The sequence below is a fragment of the Podarcis gaigeae genome (assembly GCF_964106915.1).
Source record: "Podarcis gaigeae genome assembly, chromosome: 5".
In the NCBI taxonomy this organism is placed as follows: domain Eukaryota; kingdom Metazoa; phylum Chordata; class Lepidosauria; order Squamata; family Lacertidae; genus Podarcis; species Podarcis gaigeae.
In genome coordinates, this window is record NC_139681.1 from 53,436,110 (window position 1) to 53,461,165 (window position 25,056).

The following is a 25,056-nucleotide window of genomic DNA, read 5'->3' on the forward strand; positions in this document are numbered from 1 at the left end:
TCTTCAGTGGTATTTTTAGGCAATTTTCCAATTAATTTTAAAAGTTTCAAACTATTCAGGTTATGCTTCCTGAATAATCAGCTTATACTATAACAGAACTTGCGTGTCAGTTTGTTTATTAGTTAAACTGCTATTTAATGCTCTAAATTTAAGGGCCCAGTACAACCATCCAAGACAGGCTCCCTCCATCACACATACCACAGTCCCATGCTATTAATACAATATCACAACTCATGCAATAAAAGTTTACATTCTAATTCTGAAATTGCATTTGCCATATGTTTGAAATTACACTCTGATCCACACTGGGATTTTTCTACCATGCCCCGCAAACACACACATCCTGTCTGCTACTTTTGTTTAACATAACAACTGGCTTGAAGAAACATTCTGCTATTTAGTAACTTTTTGACTGGTATTCATAAAATTAATATCCTTTCACTGTTTTTATTTTTTTTATTCTAGTTTACTAACACAACACCAAACATTCCATAAACAGATCAATTCATTTTAAAGTTTATTTTTAATTACAAAAACATCATCTCCCCAAAATTGATTTCTTGCAAGTTCACACTCAATAGACAAAATAGTTAGGAGGTTTAACCATTCTTGCCCCCTTTCAGTGAAAGGTAGTTGTTGCTGTATTTTGTAACTTACTGTAAATGAGGGTAGTTCATCCTCCTTTCCAAAATTACGGTAGTTTCTTGCCCTCCAGATGCAACAATTCACAAAGAAAATTATGAGATACTTGTGAATAGATATTTAATCACTTTTTAATTTACTTATATTTTGAGCATGCAAGTGTTACAAGCAGCACTGACTCCAACTGTTCCTGGGATTAATGGCCCTGATTATTATAGGGCTTTGCTCCTCCCTCCTGTCTCTGTGGCTGAAACTTCTTGAGTGAGCACGTCCAGATGAAAAATGCAAATATTTCTGGGTGGTATTTAACTAAGTTTTACACAGAATAGGCCCATTTAAATCAATGGACCTAACTTAGTCATGTTCATTAATTTCAGTGGGCCTACTCTGAGTAAACTTCATTGACTACAAGTTCTGCTTATAGACGTGGGCTTGGGTGAGCAACTAGCACACTGATCTGAATGTTGCTTGTTCTGCTATAACATTCCTGTTTGGCCCCACAAATCCTGTTTGGCGCAGTAAAATCCAATAAAAATAATTTTAAAATAATAATTGTGAATTAGGAGCATATTATGTTTTGCTCAGTTTCTTTTCTTTTAGCTTTAGTGGTGAACAGTTGCTGTTTCAGAATTAAGAAGGGAACAGAAAATAGTCACTCATTACATGGGGCAGTATTTTGGGATCCAAGAGCATGTGTAAACATCAAAGGTATGGTAAGTTTCACACTGCAGTCTTTTCTAAACTTTCAGAATGTAGATCAAGGATTATGCTGTCACCAGCTTTAGGTGGTGGGTAAGGCAGTAATATCCCTTCACTATACATGCAAAAGACAATATTACTTTAGCAAATGCTTTCTTGAATCAGTTACAGTGTGTGGCTTTCATCAGCTGACTAAGCCTCTCTGTTGGAAAGTTTCCCCTATCACATGATAACCTGGACAAATGTGGAATCTGTGGAAGTTTGTGTGATGGTCTTGTCTCTGTAAAATACCATTTTACTCCACTGTAAATCTTCACCTGCTTGAGTCTTGATGACACATAACTACAATTTTAGGGTTTCAATCAATTTTGAATTGTCACTGTTGTAACTTTGATTGGGATGATATAATCTTTTCAAGTGCTTTCAAACTGCTAGGTGGGCAGGAGCTGGGACCAAACAATGGGAGCTCACCCTGTCATGTGGATTCGAACCACGGACCTTCTGATCGGCAAGCCTTAGGCTCTGTGGTTTAGACCACAGCGCCACCCGCATCCCAGTTTCACCTTCTAAAAACACTAACAGCATTTATACACTACCATTATACAGTAGCACTCTGAGATATAAACTAGTTTCATTTCTCTTTGTGCTGTAAGATAGCCATGTTTTTATTTACTACTCATATAGCAGCATCAATGTGCATGGTGCCATTCATGGTTCAAGAGGGCCTAGCCCTGAGAAATCCACAATCTAAAAATTGACACGGGGACACAACAGAGGAAGTGGGGAAAGTACTGTACAGGGCAGATCAATTCAAAGCAGACTTTTGTGAGGGAATGAGGAGATAATCTTTTGCTCTAGGGAACAGATCAGCTTTGGAACCAGCAGATGCATGGCTGGCTCTGCTCCACTCCCAGTTCATAACAATCTGCCTTGAGTCTCTTTGTTTGCTACCACCAGCAGTCCTATCGACTGCAATTTATGTGATCGCAGAAGGAGCCTCCACAACATTAAAGCCCCCCTCCTGGCAGAGGGCATTGGACATGCACATCTGCTGTACCCTAAGCCCCTTCAGCAGCAAAGACGAGGAAGGTAGAAACACTCTTGTACTAACTAGGCTGTAACATTATTTATAATACTAAAAAGTATTGGAGTTATTATAGAAATGTTTAATAGTTATTGTACAGCATATTTTCATACTCATACGGGATTCCTAGAATGGGTTTTGCACATTAGCCTTTCTAGCTGTTTAAACAATGAAAGGAGAGGTTATGTGGCATCCGTTGTGATTTATTTTTACCGGATGATCAGTGGAGAAACAAGATATGCATGACATGCATTGCCTTGGCCTTCACTTTCCTTTGATGATTAGGACAGAATTTTAATTATGGTGCATGCGGATTTGTGTAAGTCACTTGAAATAACAAGCACTGCATATCAAAACAAAAATGTCGTTTTCAAATTCTGCAGCTCGTGGATGCAAAATTACAATTAAAACAGCAACAACTGATAATAATAATAATAATAATAATAATAATAATAATAATAATAATTTATTATTTATACCCCGCCCATCTGGCTGGGCTTCTCCAGCCACTCTGGGGGGCTTCCAACAAAATATTAAAATACAGTAATGCATCAAACATTAAAAGCTTCCCTAAACAGGGCTGCCTTCAGGTGTCTTCTAAAAGTCTGGTAGTTGTTGTTCTCTTTGACATCTGGTGGGAGGGCATTCCACAGAGCAGGTGCCACTACTGAGAAGGCTCTCTGCCTGCTTCCCTGTAACTTGGCTTCTCACAGTGAGGGAACCGCCAGAAGGCCCTCGGCGCTGGACCTCAGTGTCTGGGTAGAACGATGGGGGTGGAGACGCTCCTTCAGATATACTGGACTGAGGCCATTTAGGGTTTTAAAGGTCAGCACCAACACTTTGAATTGTGTTCAGAAACATACTGGGAGCCAGTGTAGGTCTTTCAAGACCGGTGTTATGTGGTCTCGGTGGCCAATCCCAGTCACCAGTCTAGCTGCTACATTCTAGATTAGTTGTAGTTATAAAGATTGCACATCAGTGGCAGCCTTCACCAAAGTGTAATAGTAAAATATGCATATTGTCAATAAAGAAATAAGTTGCCATAGCTCGGACCGTCTGGTAAGTCAGCTTTTTTGCATGTATAAGTGACAGTAGAGTATTTGATTGCAAAATAACCAGCAGGTTCAGCGCAAGACTCATGGATGCTGTGGTATATCTTTCCTAAATCTTGCACTGCCACCATAAAGGTCTAAATATTTAAGTAGAAGAAGCATATTGGAACATATTTACCTCTGTTTTAGCTTGGGTATGTCCTCTATTTTTAAGGGAATAAGAACAGAGGAAGAGCCCTTTTAGATCGCACTTAAAATAAAGGCTGCAGTCCTATGCACACTTACCTTAGGTTCAACCTCATTGGCTTCATTTTAGTGCTAGTCCAGAATCCTCCTTCCCTCGTGGTCAACAGTTGTCTCCCAAAACTCACAAGTAAAGTATGAAGGGGTCACCCCAGATATAACTGGAAGAAAGTTTCTCATTGTTGCTTACAAGCTTGGGATTTGCACTCTGCCCACACTCTGGAGCTAACTTACTTTAAACCACCTTTTAAACATTGTTTTGGTGAGGTAATCCCAGTCTAGAACGCAGACTGGTCACCTCTTCAGATGCAAATGCATTGTCCTTTATCATTCCATGGGCTACTGAACTGGAAACATGTAACCAATGCCTAACTCCAGCCAGAAACATCTGGGAAAGAAATTGTTTTATTTTATTTTTGTTGTTGTTGTTGTTGTTATACAGTTATTTATACTTCACCTTTTTTCCTGACAAAATTCAAAGCAGTTTACAGATAAAACCCACTAAAAATACAGTCATACCTCGAGTTAAATGTGCTTCGGGTTGAGTGCGTTTGAGTTGCGCTCCGCAGCAACCCGGAAGTAAAGGAGCATGTTACTTCCGGGTTTCGCCACTCGCGCATGCGCAGATGCTCAAAATGATGTCCCGTTCACATCCCGAGGTACCACTGTATAGAAAAATCAATCATTAAAATACAATTAAACATTGTATTTTAATGTTTTAAAAATACGAATAATTACATAAAAACAGCACAGCACCAGTCCTTTCACTATAGCAGTCAGTTCCCAAAGGCCTTTTGGAAAAGAAAGTCTTCATCTGCCAGTTGAAGGACAACTAGGAGGGAGCCAGTCTAGCTTCTCCAAAGAGGCAGTTCCAGAGTTTGGGAGCAGCCACTGAGAAGACCCTATCCCATGTCCGCACCAAGCAGGCCTGTGAGGGTAGTAGGACTGAGAGGGCATCCCTGAAGATCTCAAAACCTGGGCAGGTTCTCATATGCAGGAATATGGTGTTTCAGATAGCTTGGACCTACAGCACTTTGAATTGTGCCCAGAAACAGCTGAAATATGTATATTTTATTGCTACTTATTATTTGGCATTTTTAGTACTGTTATGTTTGAAACCCATCCGTGCTATAGACGAGTGCCTATATAAAATGAATAAATAAACATATGAGGCCAAGGTTTTTCTGCATTATATATACAGTGGTACCTCGGGTTACATATGCTTCAGGTTACATATGCTTCAGGTTTCAGACTCTGCTAACCCAGAAATAGTACCTTGGGTTAAGAACTTTGCTTCAGTGTAACGGCAGCCAGAATCCTGTTGGCCCAGAAGTGGAAACAAGAGGAGACACCGACGACAGAAGAATGGAGATTAAAATTGATAGACTATGCGGAACTGGACAAATTAACTGGGAAAATCAGATTTACCAAAGACCAAAAGTTCACCGAGGACTGGGAAAAATTGGTGGATTATCTGAAAAACATATGTGGTATAAACACAACGTTAGTGGGATTTCAAGAGGCACTGTAAAAAAACAAATAAGTATTGTTTATTAAAAATAATGGGAGTAAGGAGGAATAATGGCAATATGAAAAAAGGGAATGCGTATCAAAGGTATAAATGTGGATGATTGTCAGAGGCGCTGAAGGAAGTTCAAAACAGGTATAATTTGTTGTATTCGGTTTAAAATGTATAACTGAATGAAAATAAAATTTATATATATAAAAAAAAGAACTTTGCTTCAGGATGAGAACAGAAATCGTGCTCCGGCAGCGCAACAGCAGCAGGAGGCCCCATTCGGTAAAGTGGTGCTTCAGGTTAAGAACAGTTTCAGGTTAAGTACGGACCTCCGGAACGAATTAAGTACGTAACCAGAGGTACCACTGTATAATAATAATAATGATGATGATGATGATGATGTATTTACACCCCGCTCATCTGGCTGAGCTTCCCCAGCCACTCTGGGCGGTTCCCAATCAAGTGTTAAAAACAGTACAGTGTTAAGTATTAAAAACTTCCCTGAACAGGGCTGCCTTCAGATGTCTTTTAAAGATAGGATAACTGCTTATTTCCTTCACATCTGAAGGGAGGGTGTTCCACAGGGTGGGCACCACTACCAAGAAGGCCCTCTGTCTGGTTCCCTGTAACCTCACTTCTCGCAATGAGGGAACCCCCAGAAGGCCCTCGGCGCTGGATGCTAAATCTGCAATCCACAGATCTCTAGCAACTGCTGGCGCAGAGTCAGGCTCCAATGAAGGAGCCTGCTGTGGGAGCGCCTATTTGCACCCCCTCTCAAAATTGGGCCCAAGACCACGGCACCCACAGCACCCCTCTGCTTGCTGCCCATTCCAAATTGCCCAGCTGAAGCCTTCTGAGAGGGGTAGTTGATTGCAGACCTGTTTGCTCTGCTTTGCTCCTGTTGTTTGCAATCTGTAGCTCATTCCCCCCCCCCCATGCAGTGGCATAGCTCAGGCCCCTGGAGCATCACATGCGCAAGGTAAGCCACCCACTGGGTGGGGCAAACTGGGGCAGGGCGCACTGCATCGAGCCTCGCCACTGCCCCCCCAGCTGTAGGGTGGCTGAGGGAGAGGCAGCGGATGGATGCAAGCCCCATGCTGCCATTTTGGGCAGCGTGGCGCCTGCAGGTGCCCGAGCCACCGTGTCACATAGCCCGTAGCCATTTTGTCATCCCCTTCAGGGATGATACCCAGGCGGTCCGCACCCACTGCACCCTCCTTCATACGCCACTTGGGAAGATGCATTGGAAATATTTTACCACAGGAAAATCTAGTTATTTGAAAATCTAGCCGCAAAGTTCACCAGTGAATCTAACCTTCCTTGAGGTCCATGCGCATTTGCTTCTGAGCTAGGCTTTGGATACTTATGCTGCTGCAGATCCATCTGCTTTCATTTTTGTAAGAACCATATATGGATTTGAAGACATAAACACACAAAAGGTATCACCGAGCAGTCATTAGCACACCGCATGGCCATGATGTTGAAATGTTTCTTATTTTCATTCCCTAGTACTAAGCGCTAATGCTTCAAAAACTTTGCAACAAGAGCCTGACTATTAGTGTGCCAACAGGAGCCTGGAACTGCTGTAGGTTAACAAAACATGAGTCTGATGATAATCCTCACACCGAATTTCAACAGTGGAGTATTTCATGTCATAATTCCCAGTGCACAGGGATAAACCCCTTCTGAAAAGGTTAATGCAGACAACAATCTTTCCAATGTTGTGTGTTGCTGTTTGTAGTCCCGCCCACACACCTAATAGACCAAGCAGCACAAAGTGTGTGTGTGTGTGTGTGTGTGTACGTATATGCACACACAATCATACAGGGAAGCTTATAGTACCAAAGCATGATTCTAGAGAAGATCAAAAGTAAATGAAAGATACTTTGACGTTTCATTTTCATATGAAACAATGGTATGGAAGAAAGTTTGCATGCTAGTTTTACAAAACTAAAAGCAGTTGACTCCCGTCACATGCATTATTATCAGACTCTGCTAGTGATAACAGTCATCTTATTTTAAGCATAAAATCTCATTATTGAGATGTTTGGGGCTTAGTGTTCTAAATCAGTTCAGAAGATGTCAGACGTTTCTTTTTGAGTAAAGGTGAAGCTGTTGCCATATCCAGATTAATTGAAGATGGAGCTCAGCATTTATAACTGCTATTATTCATTTTAAACTCCAGGGGAACATCCATTAACACACATTACGGACTTGATCTAAGAAAATTGAACTTAGATCCTATTGAAATCAATGGGATGAGTTAGTCATTACCTAAATTCCATGGATTTCTATGAGAGCTAAATTCAATAAATTTAGCTTGAAAACCTATACACATCTGGGAATAAGTCCCATTGAACTCAACGATGCTTACTTCTGAGTACAGATTAACAGACTTGCACACTTAGTCTGTCTCCAACTCTATATGTATAGCTTAGATATGGTTTCCAAACAGAGTGGGTATTGGTTTCATGTGAAGACACTTAGAATAATTTTGGCATGTTTTCTGATATGCAAACAGTGTTAGTCATAAAACTAGAATGCTGTATTTGGGGAAGTCAGCAAGCAGTGATTTTGAAACTAACCATCCTGTGGTATTCGAAGACATCACCAAGATGTTAACTAATACACACAGCACAGCCTTGTGAATATTTTTACATAGGGTGTGGCTGCCAAAGCAACTGCAGAGACTTAATTAAGGCACTTCCTTAGAAGGGATGAAAGGCGAAAATGCTTGCCAACAAATACAGCTCTGTCATGGACGCATCAGTCAAAATGATTTGTGGATTGCTTGGCTTGTAAAAGTTTTATTGCAATTTGCTGTCCGGAAAGTCTCATGTGACTTTTTTTTTTAAAGTTGATTTAAGAAATGAAATCTATTTTATAGTTGTAAGAGCAAGTCACACTTCCTAACTGAATACTGATAATCCCCATTAAGTGAGGCAGCACACTTGTTTTAACCCATCACTCTCTTAAATTATTGTTGCTTCAGAGCCTTCAATAAGATGGTACAAACCAGTCAAAGCATTTCTGGTGGATTATTGCATTTGCAGGGGGTTGAAAGTACTTGGCCTTCAGCCTCATGTCTTACAACGTGTCTGAGGCCTCAGATAATCCTCCAGAAATACACTACCCATTGAGTTACTACTTCATTAGAGACATACTTCATCTCTGTCTGCTTTCCAAATAGCTTTCAAACATCTACTAGCTGAATGGTAAAACCACAGAAACACAGGTGTTACAGAGCACATGTTAGAGTAAAAGAATTATAGTAAAAACAAATTGTGAAGGCCCATGAGTCTGTGGTAGTGCTAACAGCAGCAACAAATATGTCTGCAAAAAGGAAGCCACATTTAATGTCTGGCTTTTTCGTTAGCTTATAAAAAGGGAAACATCAGAAACAGAATTTCTGTTTGTGCCTGAAGGTGAAGTTTCTATAGCAATTGCTACTTTTGAATAAGTATGTTTGATTAAGTTATTTAGACAGTGTGGGGAAAATACTACCAACTGGTAATAAATAATGATTGCTCATTTATACATAAAAAACACATCCTGATAGGCTGATTTGTCCAATCCTAATTGCATGCCTGCGCAGACAGGCACAGATCATAATTATGTAGATTCACAGACTCAGAAGTAAGTCTTAGTGAATTACATGGGGCTTACTCCCAGGTAAATGGAGTTAGGACTGTAGTGTTGCATGAAGTGCAAGCTCTCATCATAGAGTCTGTATTGCATGTGTATTTGATGTACATTATCTTGCATGTATTCTTTACTACTATCATGTCTTTCCATATGTGAAAAAGACCAGGCTATTATCATCCTGTACAGCAAACAGGCAGCGTGGGTGGGTATTGTTTTTGTTTGTTACTATATTATGTGTTTTTGTGTTTTTATATTGTAAACTGCCCTGTGATCCTCAGATGAAGGGCAGTATAGACATTTATTAAATCAGCATCTGTAGTGCATGGATAGGGACTTTCAGTTCTTAGAATGAACTAGTTCAATTGAATGAAGTTCACTGAACTAGTTCAGAACTCTCTGAACTGCACCTGAGTTCCCATAAGTGCCAGATGAATGAAAGGTGAAATAAGTTCATTTGGGGGTCGAACTCTGAATATTTTCTAGTTCATCTTCATGTTCATCCAACCCTGCTACCCCCATTAAAAAGGAAACAAAAGTCATTTTGGACATATATAAAGAAAGTTAGAAAGCAAAACATGGAGCCAATGTTCTGAGGCTCATTAGGGTAGATATGGAAGTGCTGCTGTTGTTAATAATGCAGCACTGTTGTTAAGCAATCGGAGGAAGGCATGTGAGGCATTTCTTGTAATTTCCCTTCTGAAGAGTTTTATTCTCTTCCAACAGGAAGAGCTCGCAGCAAGAAGTCTCGGTCCTGGAATAAAAAGAATGTTGCCTTGTGCCAGCTGTGTGGCTAGCACAAATTAAACAGGGTAAGCCTTTTTCTAGCATGGGAATACAATTATGGGGAAAGCTTTACGTGTTGACATTTTATCCATCAGACATATTATTATTTGCATGTGGCCCCTGATTTAGTTTTGAATGATTCTGTAAAGGAAATTTTGTAACATTTATGTAAGAGACTGGGATCTACTGGTAGAACACTGGTTTGCAATACATAAACAACAGTTTCAGATTCCCATTTATTTCACAAGAGCAACAACAAAATGTCTGAATTAGGCTGCTGTGCAAAGAAAGCTTTTGGAAGGAAACAGGAGCAGATTTTTGTGTAAAAAAACTGAGCTCAGTTGAGATAATAAAACAGTTCTGGGGCTGTGCGAGTGCTCAAGAGTTCATGTCTTTTGTGTATCTCTTTGCCCTTAGCTTCCATTACTGGACCTTGAGGGCTAGTAGAAATTAAATTAGATTATGCAAGATGGAAGTCTGCCCACACTGAGTGTACTGTAATACTTGGACCAGCCGTAAGTTCAATATCTATGTTCAGTCATGCAGCTCACTGTGCAACTGTGGCCAGTCATGCACTCTCAGCTTACCCTACTTCACAGGATTGTTGAGATGATAAAATAAGACATTCCAATGTATGCCGCCCTGAGCTCTTGAAAAAAAGGGAGGATACAAATACAGTGCTACCTCGGGTTAAGAACTTAATTAGTTCCGGAGGTCCGTTCTTAACCTGAAGCACCGCTTTAGCTAATGGGGCCTCCCACTGCTGCCGCACCGCCGCTGTGCAATTTCTGTTCTCATCCTGAAGCAAAGTTCTTAACCCAAGGTACTATTTCTGGGTTAGCGGAGTCTGTAACCTGAAGCATATGTAACCTGAAGCGTATGTAACCCGAGGTATCACTGTAGCTGGAAGTACAACAGCAGGGATCATTCACTTAGTAACTAAAGGGTTAATTCTGTTCATAGTTAGCCACCCGGGGTGGGTGAAGTTGAAGGTATTGCCTAGCAACAATGAGTCAGAATGGCATGACCCTTACTGAGCTAATTCGTGCTCTGAATGACTGTGCAGTTCTGTGGAAGTTTCAGCCTCGTAAGTTTAGCTGTTGAATGTCTTCTGGATGTGAACAAGGCCTAACATAAAAAGACAAAAGCCCTCTGTTTATTGCTCTTCAAGTTATACAGTGTTCTTTTTCAATATACCCAGTAAAGCATTGTTTCCCAATCGGGAGGCATATGGGGGACCCCATGATACCCCTAAGGGGACTACAGGTGAAAATCATGTAAACGGGGGCCACAGCACAAGGCTAGAGGGCCACAGAAGGAAGTGAGAATGTTTGTTGTTTGTTTTTAAATCCTGATTAACTGGCTATCCGCTTGGCCAATCACAAGGGGCAGGCCACCAGGGCCTAGTGCTCCTTTTTGCCATACACATTTTTTGGGAGCAGTCTTTGTTTCTGGTGGGAGAGGGCAATTGCTATGGCCCCCATTTTGGCCAGTAGAGCCCGCAGGCCAGAACCCGCTTGTCAGGTATGTGCAGTGGTGGGGTGGCAATGGGTAGGGCTGGGTGAGCCAGAGCTGCTTGTTGCTGCCACCGGTGTTGGGCCCAGTGGCAGCCTGGGCTAACTCTGCAAGGCACAGGGTGCAATCCACACCAGCTCCTAGCGGACTGGTGCCTTTAGATGTTGCCAAGGGATGCAGAGCCTGTCAGCAGCGGCAGCCCGGTTCTGCAAGGTGTGGGATGAAATCTAGCCGAGCGGGGTCTTCTGGTGTTGCTGACTTGCATCTAGTAAATAACTAAGTGTCTACTCAGAAGAAAGCCTCACTGCATTCAGTGGGCCTTACTCCCAGGTAAGGATGTGTGGGGCTATAGTGTTTCATCTAGGCAGCTAGGACTCCTCCGGATGACAAGATCTTTTTGCACCAGGTCAGTGAGGACCACTTACTTTTTAAAATTCTCCCATATATATAGAACTCCCTATGCACCTTTTGTAGGTTTCCCCCTCTGTGACAAATTGTTGTTGTCGTTTAGTCGTGTCCGACTCTTTGCGACCCCATGGACCAGAGCACACTAGGCACTTCTGTCTTCCACTGCCTCCCGCAGTTTAGTCAAACTCATGCTGGTAGCAAATAAGTGGGGTCAAATAAGTGTTGTTTACTTTTTATAATACATGGAAGACAGATCTCCCTCAGGAGGTTCTGGACTCTCCTTCCTTGGAGGTTTCTAAGCAGAGGTTGGATGGCCATCTGTCATAGATGTTTTAGCTAAGTTTCCTACATTGCAGGGGATTGCACTAGAAAGATGACCCTTGGGGTCTCTTCCAGCTCCGTGATTCTATGCTTCCTATCATTTTATGTAATTATATTTTGTATAAATTATAAAAATTGTAAATAAAACATGTTCTATTTATAAAGAAAACATTAAAATAGCTATGCTTCTACCGGTAGGACATGGGCATAGCCAGGATTTTTGTTAGGGGGCAGAACCTCAGATTTGTATTGATTTGCATTGGTTTTTACTTATTGTAAAAGGGGGCACAGGAAGGAAACAAGGTTGGAAGGGGGCCATGGTCAGAAAAAGGTTGGGAAACACTGCAGTAAAGTATTTTCAGTTTATTTTCTCTCTGGACACCATCTATGTTGAAGTGCATTTGCTAACACAAATGCGAAAGTTCAGTCATCAATAGTGAACTCCTATGCCTGCCTACTCAAAAGTCTTATTCAGTTCACTGAGACTTACTCCCATGTTAAGTGTGCAGCCTTATCCTGACAGTTAATGTTAGCTTCTGACTGTGATGTTTAATTTTTTTTCAGGACAGAAAAATAGACCTCCTTGCATACGTTGTGCTAGTGTAAATCACATTCTTTTAAGTACTTCTTTAGGAAGGTGCACATCACACTCTTCCACCTCCTGTTCTTTCTTAGGCTCACTTTGCATCAGCCATTCTATCCTTTGTGTTTATAATTGTTTGGCAGGCTTCCATATTTGTGGACTGTGCAGTCATCACTGCACTAGCAGTGCTTGAAGCTTCTTTTATTTATTCCTAGTGTATGATGAATTGGGCCATCTGTCTTTTATGTCCGCCCCCAACACTCCCCTGCTGGCATGTTGTCGGCGCCGCTGGGCTGTCAGCTAAGGTCAAGGGCTCACACCAAGGTCCCTGTCCTTTTCTGTCTGTTGGGGAAATAATGGCAGAGTCCTGAGGTCACCTCTTGAAACTTCACTGTGGAGCTATTAAATAATCCAGAGAATTGACAAATCATGAAAGGGATCAGAGAGTGACATGTATCATAATAAAGGCAAACAGGATAATCTGTTTCCTACACACAACTAAATGTTTAAAGAGGCACAGAGTTTTCACATAACAGAAACAGGTTGGGTGGAGAAGAGGCTAATGTATATTTGAAAATTTCACAGAAGATTGATTTAATTGTGTTTTTAAAACAGCTGCAATTTTATGTTAGCTCAGTAACTCCCAATAATTGTCTATGGGGAATTGATAAAAACATTTTGCTCTTGTTACTTTTACCAGACACAGGATCCACCTATATCATCCCTAACTTTAGAAAGAGAGAACTTTGGAGTTGTGAGTTGTTCACTTGGACAGAACTTCTGTGCTTGGGAGCCTCATGATGAAATTGACAAATTTGGGCTTGACTCATTCACAGACCATTTGAAGCTGTGGCAGTGATGTGGGTTTTGTTTTTTTTAGTTAGGCTGCAGAGGTTTTCACCAGCACTGCCAGGAGTTAAACCAGTCACATGAAAGTTGCCTGGTGCTGTATCCACTATACAACTATACACTGAGCTGAGACTGGATTCAAGGTCTCCCACATATGAAAACTAGATGTGATGGTATGTAAAAAGCAGAAACAGCTCCAGCTAGCGCTGGCAAGCAATGTGGATTTTAAAAAAATAGTATTGTCTACTCAGACTCTCCAGACTTACCTATCCATGTGAATGGGGCCTTGCTGTAACTCTTGAGGAAATAGGAGCTGTTTCCCAGTAAGCATTATGAACTAGAACTACCCTGTTGCCAATACTTAACACAATCCAGTAATCAAAGTTTGTGCAGTGTGTGTGTGTGTGTGTGTGTGTGTGTGTGTAACCACTATTCTTTCTGCATAGACCTGCACTGGATCATGATACACAAACATAAAAGAACTATGTTAAAACTAATGCAATATGCTTCTGCTTGCAAATGGTGAGTGTGCATCAGAGGATTGAATTGTGTGTCTGTTCCAAGTTGTTAACCATTGTCTGCCCTTGGATCCAGATGCCATACTGGATGGGGCTGATGGGAGTTGGAGTCCAAAACATCTGGAGGGCACTCAGTTGGGGAATGCTGCTATGGACCCTCGTCCCACCCATTTCCTGAATTCCTCCCTTTGCTAGTTTCAGTGTTTGTGTTTCAAGAGTTTGTGTTGTAATCAATGTGTTATATCATTAAAAGAATACAGTTACTCACACTACCTACTCTTCCACTGGCAGAGAACAAGTTATTATGTTGCCTGAAGCAAAGACCAATGGGGCAGCATTCTCCATCATGCCTGAGGCCAGCAAAGAGGTTAGGATGTACAGCACATGCCATGCAACTCCCAGACCTCTGTCTTTCAGCACCTTAACATTGTCCCCTACTATCTGGTACCTGAGGCAGCTACTTCATGCTTTCGAATGGTTAGGCGAGTGAATGTTTGGGCTTATCTGAAGTGGGAAAACAGAATCAGTTTCAAGATAGGAGAAGGTTAACAACTGGAAATTGGCTATGGAATATGTTTGGATCATCACTGCACTAACAAGTGCCTGAAAGACATTTCCGGCATTAAAGTATAAAGGGATTTACAATAGAGTCTAGGATTCATATCTATATGTTGGCAGAAGATCAAAGACATAAAAATGTGAAGTATGCACAGTATGGCATTTCTATATACAGAAATTTTCTGTTTTCTTTGAAGCAGCACGGGAGATAATTAGAGGAGGTTCATCTTACGATTCCATATGTTGCAAATTACTAATTAAAAAGATGATATGTGTTCTCTGCAGTATGATGTAATTTGTTTCATCAGTTTGAACTTTCCATTATTTTCTGAACCCTCTATCCACTTGTATGTTGTAATTCTGTGCATGTCTATCATATTTCATTTTGCAAGAAGTGCTTTGTAATACTCAATCTGTTTTATACTGGGTCAGTTTGTTTGTCTATAAGGCCCATTATTTTCTACCCAGTCCCAGGAACAGGCCTTTCCTATCATCTGTTACCTGATTATTCCTTAAGAGGAGATGCCAGGAACTGATGTCCATAACTCATCCTCCTTGCCACTGTACCATGGTCCTTTCCCTAACTCTACTTTGCTCAGAAAGGACGGGACATCTCCCCTGTCCATGTTTATTTCTGCATGGGATGTTGAGCAAGTACTGGCAAGTGAGGGAGAGAGAAAATGATTTGTCTATTATTTGCTGAAAATACATTTAGTTTAAGAACTTTAGACCATATTAGTAGATGGATATCCCTTCTCAGAGGAACGCATGTGCCTTCCATACCCAATTGCATATATAGCAAATACATATTTGTTTTGTTGTATGTACATGAAGAATGAGCCTTCTTCTCATTGCATTACCTGCAGCAGAACAGACATATGCCACAGCCATCACTTGTGACAGTGTAAACATAGGAACATGCAACAGATTATATAGAAATTAGTCCTGTCTAGGAAATTAATTTTGTGTTAAGTCTTCATAAGGGCAGTCCATTACTCCATAATTTCCATTCTATTTTTAATCTTAGTTCCAGGAATGTGTTCCCCAAACAGAAATATTTATTTACACCATAGCAGATTTACTTTAGCAGTGCTGTGCTCTTTAAAAACAATTTATCTTTAAACTTCACATTTAACTATCTTCAGTAATAAATAAGAGCAATCCATCTGTACTATGATTTTACAGAAGTTGCTACATTTTCATTTTGTTGATACTTTGATCCTTCTAGTCTGCAGCTTGCAGAAAGGATGACCACCACATTAAAGGAGGGATTATTTAACTTTGAAATTTTGTATGGGATACTTGCAAGGCACAGAAATGGCAATTTCTTGCAAATTATTGTTGGATTTTCCCCCCTTGTACAACTAGATCACAAGTCATCAACGCCTGCCAAGTCAGTGATCTGGGGTGGAGGTTAAGGACACTGCTAGTGCCTGTCTTGATCACTTGCTACTATCTTAGACAATTCAGATTTTGGGTTGTTGTTTTTTTTCTTTCTGCAAAGTTATTAACGCTTGACTGACAAATGTAGTCTCCAAAAGTAAGGCTCTGGTTTTATTTCATTAATAAAAAAACAACAGAAGTGGTGGATTCCTAATTACCCACAGTGTCCAGTCCCTAATTACTTACAGAGTCCAAATCTTTCAAATCCCCTGAAAGATATTATTTGACAGGAAGTTTGCCAGGTGGCTGATTTTAAACAGCCCATTTATTTCTGAGTGGAAAGGGAGAGGCATTTATCCCTGCAGTCTTTGATAAGGGGTGTGTGTGTGTGTGTGTGTGTGTGTGTGTGTGTGTAGTTGCCCTCAGTGTTTGTGGAATGGTAAAATTTCATTTCATATTTCCAGGCACCCAGTTAACATCATTGTTTATCAGAAGGATTGCTAGGCAGTTTAAAGACTCAGGGCCCGGGCCCGTAATACAATTCTGTATTAAATGTATATAGGGTGTCTCAACACTGCACTTGGCAATGCATCCAGCTGCCCTGTCACCAAAACATCAGTAGCAATGGCCCTGGTAGCTAACTGTGCATTTTACCATCTTCAGCTGGTTTGCCAACTGTGACCCTGTCTTGAGAAGGTAGAGCCTGCCTCAGTTACTATGCACTGGGTACTAAGGGTGCACACCAAATACAAGTTTCAGTTCAGATCCTGATAATAGCACATTGGAAAACAGCAGAAGTTGAAATGCTTTGGAGGCTGTTCTAATGTGTCTCATGATACAAAGCATGACTTAACATCTACATTAAACTGCTGAGTGGGGTTACCTGGAAGTTTGGAGTACGTTGTCAGCAGTGTTCTGGTGACACACAGCTCTACATCTCCTTTCACGTCTTCAGGTGAGGCAAGTGGATGTGCTGGACCATTGTCTTGCCTCGGTAATGGACTGGATGAGATCCAATAAACTCAAGCTCAATCCAGATAAGACTGGGACACTCTTAGTGGATGGTTCCCTAGTCTTGGTGGATGGGATGTTGATGGAGTTATCTGATAGGTGGGAGGTTTATTGGGTTACACTGGCTCTAAAGGAGTGGGTATGCAGTTTGGGGAGCTTTTCTAAAGTGGCTCCTGTTTTGTGGAATGCTCTCCCCAGCATTCTTTTTGTCAGAATTTTATGAGATTTGCAGGGATTTTTTGCTCAGGGCACAATTTAAAAAGGAAAGGCCATTATTTTTATTTATTTATTTAACAGAATTAGATGACCTTTCACAATTCCAGAAGGATGGCTGCAGTGGTTTTCCTGGAGGAGCAGGCTTTACTGTTCTAGAGTGGTGGAAAAAGGATGCACTTAATCTCCCTTACTGTTTTATGGGTCCTGTGTATGAAAACAGAAAACGTTATAGAGATACCACTAGGTGAGAATTACAGAGAAATAAGTCCAGGGTTTTTTTTTTTATGCTAGGCATCTCTAATATTGATTTGGAGAGGAGTGAGCTCAAAGGGATTTTTTAAACCTCCCTGTAGTTTTGACCAATGATTTTATTATGATAATGCTGCATGTAATAAAACTGTCCCTGAGTAACCTGCAACATTTAAGGAGGATCGGTGTAGAAGATAGAGACTTAAGATGAATGAAAGAACCAGCTTCAGGCTTGTGTTCTGCTCAATTTGCATCAAAAGTCAGAGGAACTAAGTGCAAAACTGATTTGACAGGAGTGAATGTGTGGGCATGTGGCACAGAGGCAAAAAAGAAACTGGAATCTCCAGCAGTTTTTGAGCAAGCACCATCGCTGAAGATCACAGGACAGACAAAAAGGTGACATATCACATCAACATCCGTTTCCCCAAAGCACTGTAATCGGAGAACTCTGGCAAAATAATTCCTTCTGATTAGGAACTGTTGTTGTTGTTTAGTCGTTTAGTCGTGTCCGACTCTTCGTGACCCCATGGACCAGAGAACGCCAGGCACCTCTGTCCTCCACTGCCTCCCGCAGTTTGGTCAAACGATTAGGAACTAGACCTGTGCAAATCAAAAGACCTCTCCCGCCCTTCTCTCCCCACCCTGACTTTTACTTATATGACTAGGTTTCTCTTTTAGCAGATAAACTTTCTGCTGGAATAGCAGGATTCTTTTTATATTCCGAAGTAGATGAGGTAGGGGGTGGGGTGGCTATTTGACAGAGCAAGTAAGTTTGAGGTAGGAATGAAACAGGAAACAGGGCCAAGTCACATGACCCATTTATATTCAGTGTGTGATTAGTTTTTTGTCAATTTATTTTGTGTGTGCATATGACAAAGCAGTTACTGACATGCTCCACGGAATGCTTAGACCCTGACTTTCTACACCACAACCAACGCTTTTGGAATATGGAATGCAGTAAATCGGGATCTGGTTGAGCCTCAGACAGCTGCTGTCAAAATGGGCTATCCAAACTGGTCCATAGATTGCAATCTGAAACACACTTAGTAGGGTGTAAGACTCATGGCTTATAATGGAAATCACTTCTGAATAAACATGCAAAGGATTGTGTTGTTAATTGCATTCAGATTTAGTAAACTATTTGGGGTTTACATTGAATGTGTCTGCTGCCCTGCAATGTTGGGTGCTGCCAAAGCTCTCTACTAAAATGAATAGTGAAGCAGTGAAGCTGTTGCTTCTGTAGGGGCAAGACTATGACGTGCAAACTGTGGAGACATTGAGACAAGATCTATTATTGATTCTGAACTTCTGCTGTTGCACAGCAGAACATTCTAAATACTGGTGCAAAGCATATTTTTTTGGGAAAGAAATTCAACAGCTCAGTGGGACTTAACTCACAGTTAAGGGTGCACAGGATTGCGGCCTTAATCAGTTTAATTCCAAACATTCAGTCTTATTTCTGGAGGAGCCTGCTTGTATTACAAACAGCATGAATGGAGTAGAAAGGCATTCCCGCAATGACTACATTGTTGGCATGGAATCCTAGCCTTCTGCTGCAGCTTTTCTGGAATTTTATCACAATAAACAAAGGACTTTTTAAACTGATAAATGCCCAGAATGCATCTTAATGCCGTGGCTCGAACTGACTTAACTTTTTTTCCTTTCTAGGACATTTGGGATGTGGATCTTACCTGAACTGGTAGAGAGATGGAACTTCTGCGATATTGCTAAAGTTGCACTGCAGATAACAGAATTTAGAAATAAATGAGGGTAAGCTTATTAGATTGCTACAAACATTCCTGTATAAAGGAGCTGGTACTGTTTTTACTACTGCTGGATGAGCTAGGCTTCTCCAATTGCTTCTCAAAATAAGCATGTACAGCCTCTAAGGCTACAATCCTAACATGTGATGTTGAGTAAATCAATTAGATCAAAAGTGGGAAGATCAATCCACAAAACGGAGCGCTCGTCCAAACTTCTGCTTGTCCCATGCCTAGAAAGCACTGGTCCAGAGGAAACCTGAATTGTTGTTTGCTCTGATTGAGTGCTAAAGAGTGGCTTTCCCCAGGGGAAAGCAGCAGGACGAGAGGAAGTGTGGATAAGCCTGAATCTAAGGAAGCAGTGATGTATGATGTATGGCAAGCATAGGCAATGTGCGGCCCTCCAGATGTTTTGGACTACAATTCCCATCATCCCTGACCACTGATCCTGTTAGCTAGGGATCATGGGAGTTGTAGGCCAAAACATCTGGAGGGCCAAAGATTGCCTATGTCTAATGTATGGCGTGTTGGATGGAAAAGAAATAATTGCTCACATACATCCTCTGATACAGTTCTGTTTAAATTCCTGCTGCTTAGATGACAGCACTAAAGTAAGTGCCTTTCCAAACCTCCCATTTACAGTGGTATAGTTCAGGGGTGGGGTGGATTTTTTTTTTTGGCATGCTGCTACATGACATCATCAGTATTCGGTATTCAGCTACCATTTTGGAATAATGTACTAGAAAAACCACTTTTTCTCCTACCATAAAAAAATCCAACTTTTGTGAAAGATCCAGAACAGATCCTCAGTATTTTTCATTTGTATGGCATATGTAGAAGCATCACCTGTGTTTCTTTGTGGAGGGGTCGGTGGGCAAGGTTTGGGAGACATCTGTTTCAAGCCATTTCCTACTGATTGGTGTGAGCTGTCAGTTTGCAAGCTCAGTTTAGAGGAGAGATGAGGCAAACAAAGATGATGATACTGAGTAAAGTACAGTGGTACCTCGGGTTAAGAACTTAATTCGTTCTGGAGGTCCGTTCTTAACTTGAAACTGTTCTTAACCTGAGGTACCACTTTAGCTAATGGGGCCTCCCACTGCCGCCACCGCGCAATTTCTGTTCTCATTCTGAAGCAAAGTACTCAACCTGAGGTACTATTTCTGGGTTAACAGAGTCTGTAACCTGAAGTGTCTGTAACCCGAGGTACCACTGTACTGCCCATGACAGCATTCATTAGCTACAGGCAAAATGTTGTCACAGTAACCAGCTGAATAATAGTTTCTTGCTGAATCTCCTATTCTCTGGCAAGGTTAGAATTCTGCAATACTAGACATTTAATACAAATACCCGGCCTGCAAAGCCACAAAAGGGCTATCCCAATGCACATGCTCATAGCTCAGACATTCACAGACTGAAGGAACATGATAGTATTTAAGAGGTGTGATCACACCCATCAAACTTTTCTCTGTTCAGGCACAACCCTGCATTAGTGTGGAAAGGAAAATCCTCCACTAACTCTAAGAAGAAACAACATGTGACCAAAGGTACACACTGGATCAAACAGCAACTATACAACTAGAAATTGTAAGTGTAGAAGAGTCGAAATTCTGTTTGTTGGTTGGTTGGTTTGTGTGGAATTTTATTATTAGGAAACAATCCAAGTCAGATTAACAATTGAGAAAACTTTTCTGTCCACAGTTCACCCCTTTATTAATCTAATTGGGTGCAGACGTACCAATAGTGAAGCTTTGGTATTGTGACTTTGTGTATGCAATTTTTGCCTGAGAGTAAGGCCCATTTAATGCAGTGAGACTTACTTTTAAGGAGATATACATAGGATTGCTGTCAATGTTCATAATCGTTAATTGGCACAAACTCATTAAATCATTAATTGGCACAAAGGAAGGTCCATAAATCACAAGGATGTGAAATATATAGAGTTCTTTTTTTCTTTCTCATGGTTTAGAACACACTCCTCTCACATTTCTTTTGCACACAATAATGAAGTTATTAAGTTTTTTTAATTTAAAAAACTGTTAAAGAACAGTTGAGTGTGTTTTATATAGTTACTTATTGGTGATCGGCTTTGAATAGGACATTATTTTTAAAAGCAGGACAAAAATCTGTGAAATACCTTAAAAACATTATTTTAAGGTTTGAACACAAATTGAACACTGAGGTTCGCATACTTATGTAACAGTAATACCCGGATTCCTGATGGCGATGCTTCCTGAGCTAAAATGATCACACGTCTATTAAGCAAGGAACGGTTGGGCGTCTCTGTCTCAAGTATCGAGACTCACTTTGCAATTTATTCCATTATATTTCCACCAGGCTGGGCCTCCCCCCCCCTTCCAGCATATACTAATATTGCCATGTACTACTGGAGTAAATTAGTTTAAAAAATTGAGTCAAAGGAAGGAAGGAAGGAATGCAGCAATTTTTGGAACAAACAAAGCAGATAATTGCCAGTGCATGAAATGTAATTTGAAACAGCTGCGTCAAGCTTCCAGTAGCACTGAAAATTGATGCTCACCCGCTGTGCTTATAAGTAGGCACGCTAAAAGCAACTGCTTGCTTCAAGAAACATAAACTACTTCACACTTTGTCCATTAACCTTACGAAGAATGGAACCTGAAGGCAGCAACACTTTGAAGTTGCACATTGCTATTTGACTAATATGAAACAGCTGGCAAGTTAAAGAAAAACATGGGCTTGGCCATGCGATGTCAGGTTAGAGACACCACCTGGCGGCTGTAAACACATACAGCAAGCAGAGCTGAAATGAATTCCCATAAATGTTTAAAATGGCAGAGTTTTCCATTTTTCCACATTAATTTTTCTCAGGAGACCATTTCAAGCAAGTTTTAATTTGCATTTTGAATTGGACACTTGAAAGTAAAACAGTTAAAATGCATATTCTTGACTCCTGGTGGTTCTGAGTTTGTCAAGCTTTGTCAATAAAGAAAATACGCTGTCATCAGCAAATAACATCTACATTTATCTACCAAATACTGTCAGGTATTTAAAAAAAAAACAAGTCTGGAAGCCCTGCCCTCTGACGCGGAAAGCCTTATTCCTGCTGTGTTGAGGCTCCTCTGGCCCTCCAGATGTTGCTGCACTACAACTCCCATGATTTCTGACTATTGGCCATGCTGGTTAGGGCTGCTGGCAGTGAGAGTCTGACAGAATCTGGAGGGCCATTAAGTCCCTCCAGCCCTGCTTCAGGGCAAGGGTAGGCAGGCTTCAGGTTTGCATAATTTAGTGTGGGCATTATTTTTCAAAACTAGAACCTCACAATCCATTATACACAGAACAGAGGTTCAGAGGCCAATTAACCAAGACAAACGTACTAGAGATCATAGATTCTACTAACAAACCCTACAAATGACTGGTCGAAACCTGGTCAAAAGGAACAAAACAGTAACACTCTGATTCTTCATATTATGCCAAGAGATGTGTGATTTGTATGAGGCCAGTCACTGCTTCTATAGCAGAATTTTTTATATATATAATTACCAGAGCGAGTTGGGCCTGTACGGAGCGGTTAAATCTCAGTTGTGGAATGCTTTCCCCAAAGAAGCTTGTTGCAAGCCTACTTCACTGCCTTTTTGGCCTCGGCAATAAACTTTCATCTTTCCCAAGCTTTTTAGATATATATTTTTTTAATCCTGCTGCTTTATGCTTTTTGTTGTTTGGTGGCTTTTATCTTACTATTTAAAAATATTAAAATGCAAATGCATTCTTCTTGTAAACCACCCTGGGAATGTAAGTGTAGGGCTGTACAAAAATGCTGCCAAAAATGCTTAATATCGTAGGCAGGGCCACAGAACTGAGAAACAAGGGACCTCTGGACACAAGCTGAGCCCAAGAATGGTCCCAGGGCCCACTGTCTTTCCATCAAAATAACCCCCACTCCAGTTGATCCCCTCCTTGTGCTCCAGCAGCCCACTTCACAAAATAGAGCCTGTTGTGTTGGTGGTTGCTTGAAATTTGGGAGTAGCAGGAGCTGACTGGTGGAGAATTATTTTGCACATCATCTTTCCTGGCCCAGGGTGGGATCTGCAGCTATTAAATCCCAGGATAGTTGAGGAGTGGATATGGCATCAAAAGGGAAACTAGAAGCTATCCTGAGAACTCCCCAGTGATGCTGAAATATGCTGTTACCACATACCGGTACTTCTCAGCCAATCAATTAGATGTGCAGTATCAGATGAGGAAGGGATGTAGTTTAGCATGCTTTTTTTCAGAACAAAATAAAACACCAAATTGGTCAGTCATAGAGATGGGGGGCGGGCGGATTTGATTCAGTTTGCATTTAAAAGAGAATTCATCAAATTCACACTTTCCAAAACATTACAAGAACCAAAACACAGCCATCCTTCAAATTTGACCTCTGAATTTTGCAATGTAGGTCTCGTCTAGTAACGTTTACAAAAATGCATCTTCTGGGGTAAAGTGTGCATAAATATATATATATATATTATGGAAAATTGCTTTGCAAAAATGTGTTAGGGAAAACTGGATACAATCAAATATCATGCTAAAATGATGGGTGCTCATGAGGGTTTGAATAAGATTCACACAGTAAAGTGGAAATGTGGAGAATGGAACTTAAGCTTTGAAAAATGAGAAAACAGAGAAACAAAAATTGACAAATTTGCCCATCTCTAATCAACAGTCGAAAAGTTCCACACATCCATTCTAGGATTCAGCCCTGGCATTGAAATCAGATTCTAGAACTAACTAAGCCTACCATGAGGATAGGGGCCACAGCTCAGTGGTAGAATGCACACTTTATGCCTGCCAGGTTCAATTAATCTCATGTCTGAAATTACCGTAAATTTCGCTCTATAACACGCAGATTTTTTCTCCTAAAAAGGAAGGGGAAATGTCTGTGCGTGTTATAGAGCGAATGTGTGGTCCCTGGAGCCGAAAAATCAAGCAAAAATCAAATCGCGGGGCTGCACGCTGCACAGAGAGCCAAACTTGAAAAGAGGAAGCGGCTGCTTTCCTGCATTCTGCCTCAGGGTCTTACTGTCCACCCTTCTCTGTTTCCTTGCTGTGTTTGCTGAAACGGAACAAAGAGCAGGGAAAGCCCCTCCCCTCCAGGCAAGCTCCGGTGCTGCTGGGGGAGAGGGAGAGAGAGGGGGGAAGGGAGAGAGAGAGGGGGGAGGGAGGGAGGGAGGGAGGGAGGGGGAGAGAGAGAGAGAGAGAGAGAGAGAGAGAGAGAGAGAGAGAGAGAGAGAGATGGCTGGCTGGCTTGGGTGGGGGAAAACTTTTGCCTTCCTTTCCTCCCTACCCCTCTCCTGCATTCTTAGCCAGCTGCTTCTCTGCACACCCCTCTCCTGCTCCTTGCCCCTTCTGTGTTTTTCCTTCCCTCCCCACTTAAAATGTGGTTACAAAGCATAGATCCTCAGGATCTTTGCATTGGGTCACCCCAAATTCACCATCAGATCACATAGCATGTCCATGGCTACAGCCTGCCCCCCCAAAATCACGCACCCACTGTTGCCTGGGGCTGCAATGGTGCAAAAATGTGGTTAAAAAGCATGGATCCACATGGATCCTCAGGATCTTTGCATTGGGTCACCCCAAATTCACCATCAGATCACATAGCATGTCCATGGCTACAGCCTGCACCAAAAAAATCACGCACCCACTGTTGCCTGGGGCTGCAATGGTGCAAAAACGTGGTTAAAAAGCATGGATCCACAGGGATTCTCAGGATCCTTGCATTGGGTCACCCCAAATTCACCATCAGATCACATAGCATGTCCATGGCTACAGCCTGCCCCCCCCCCAAAATCACGCACCCACTGTTGCATGGGGCTGCAATGGTGCAAAAACGTGGTTAAAAAGCATAGATCCACAGGGATTCTCAGGATCTTTGCATTGGGTCACCCCAAATTCACCATCAGATCACATAGCATGTCCATGGCTACAGCCTGCACCAAAAAAATCACGCACCCACTGTTGCCTGGGGCTGCAATGGTGCAAAAATGTGGTTACAGAGCA

The 25,056-nt window shown here is 41.4% G+C and overlaps 1 protein-coding gene and 1 long non-coding RNA gene across 13 annotated transcripts in view; one reads left to right on the forward strand and one right to left on the reverse strand.

The window, feature by feature from the left end:
• RBM20 (RNA binding motif protein 20) overlaps nucleotides 1-1,132 on the reverse strand; it is a 113,287-nt gene extending 112,155 nt beyond the window's left edge. The window contains exon 1 of one of the 2 annotated variants that reach the window (XM_083741203.1): nucleotides 658-1,132. In XM_083741203.1, coding sequence (XP_083597329.1) covers nucleotides 658-677 — 20 coding nt within the window. In that variant the 5' untranslated portion in view covers nucleotides 678-1,132. The remainder of the gene's footprint in view (nucleotides 1-657) is intronic. The other variant, XM_083741201.1, reaches the window with a different exon arrangement.
• Nucleotides 1-25,056, forward strand: part of LOC310845810 — a 35,129-nt gene that overhangs the window by 4,155 nt on the left and 5,918 nt on the right. For 4 of the 11 annotated variants that reach the window (XR_014564952.1, XR_014564953.1, XR_014564960.1 and 1 more), the window contains 5 exons: nucleotides 1,243-1,355; nucleotides 3,692-3,855; nucleotides 9,608-9,693; nucleotides 18,947-19,048; nucleotides 20,512-20,622. This is a non-coding gene — a long non-coding RNA (uncharacterized lncRNA). Of the gene's footprint in view, nucleotides 1-1,242; nucleotides 2,431-3,691; nucleotides 3,856-9,607; nucleotides 9,694-13,374; nucleotides 13,517-17,110; nucleotides 17,274-18,946; nucleotides 19,049-20,511; nucleotides 20,623-25,056 lie in introns of all 11 variants that reach the window. The other 7 variants (XR_014564957.1, XR_014564958.1, XR_014564959.1 and 4 more) reach the window with 7 other exon arrangements.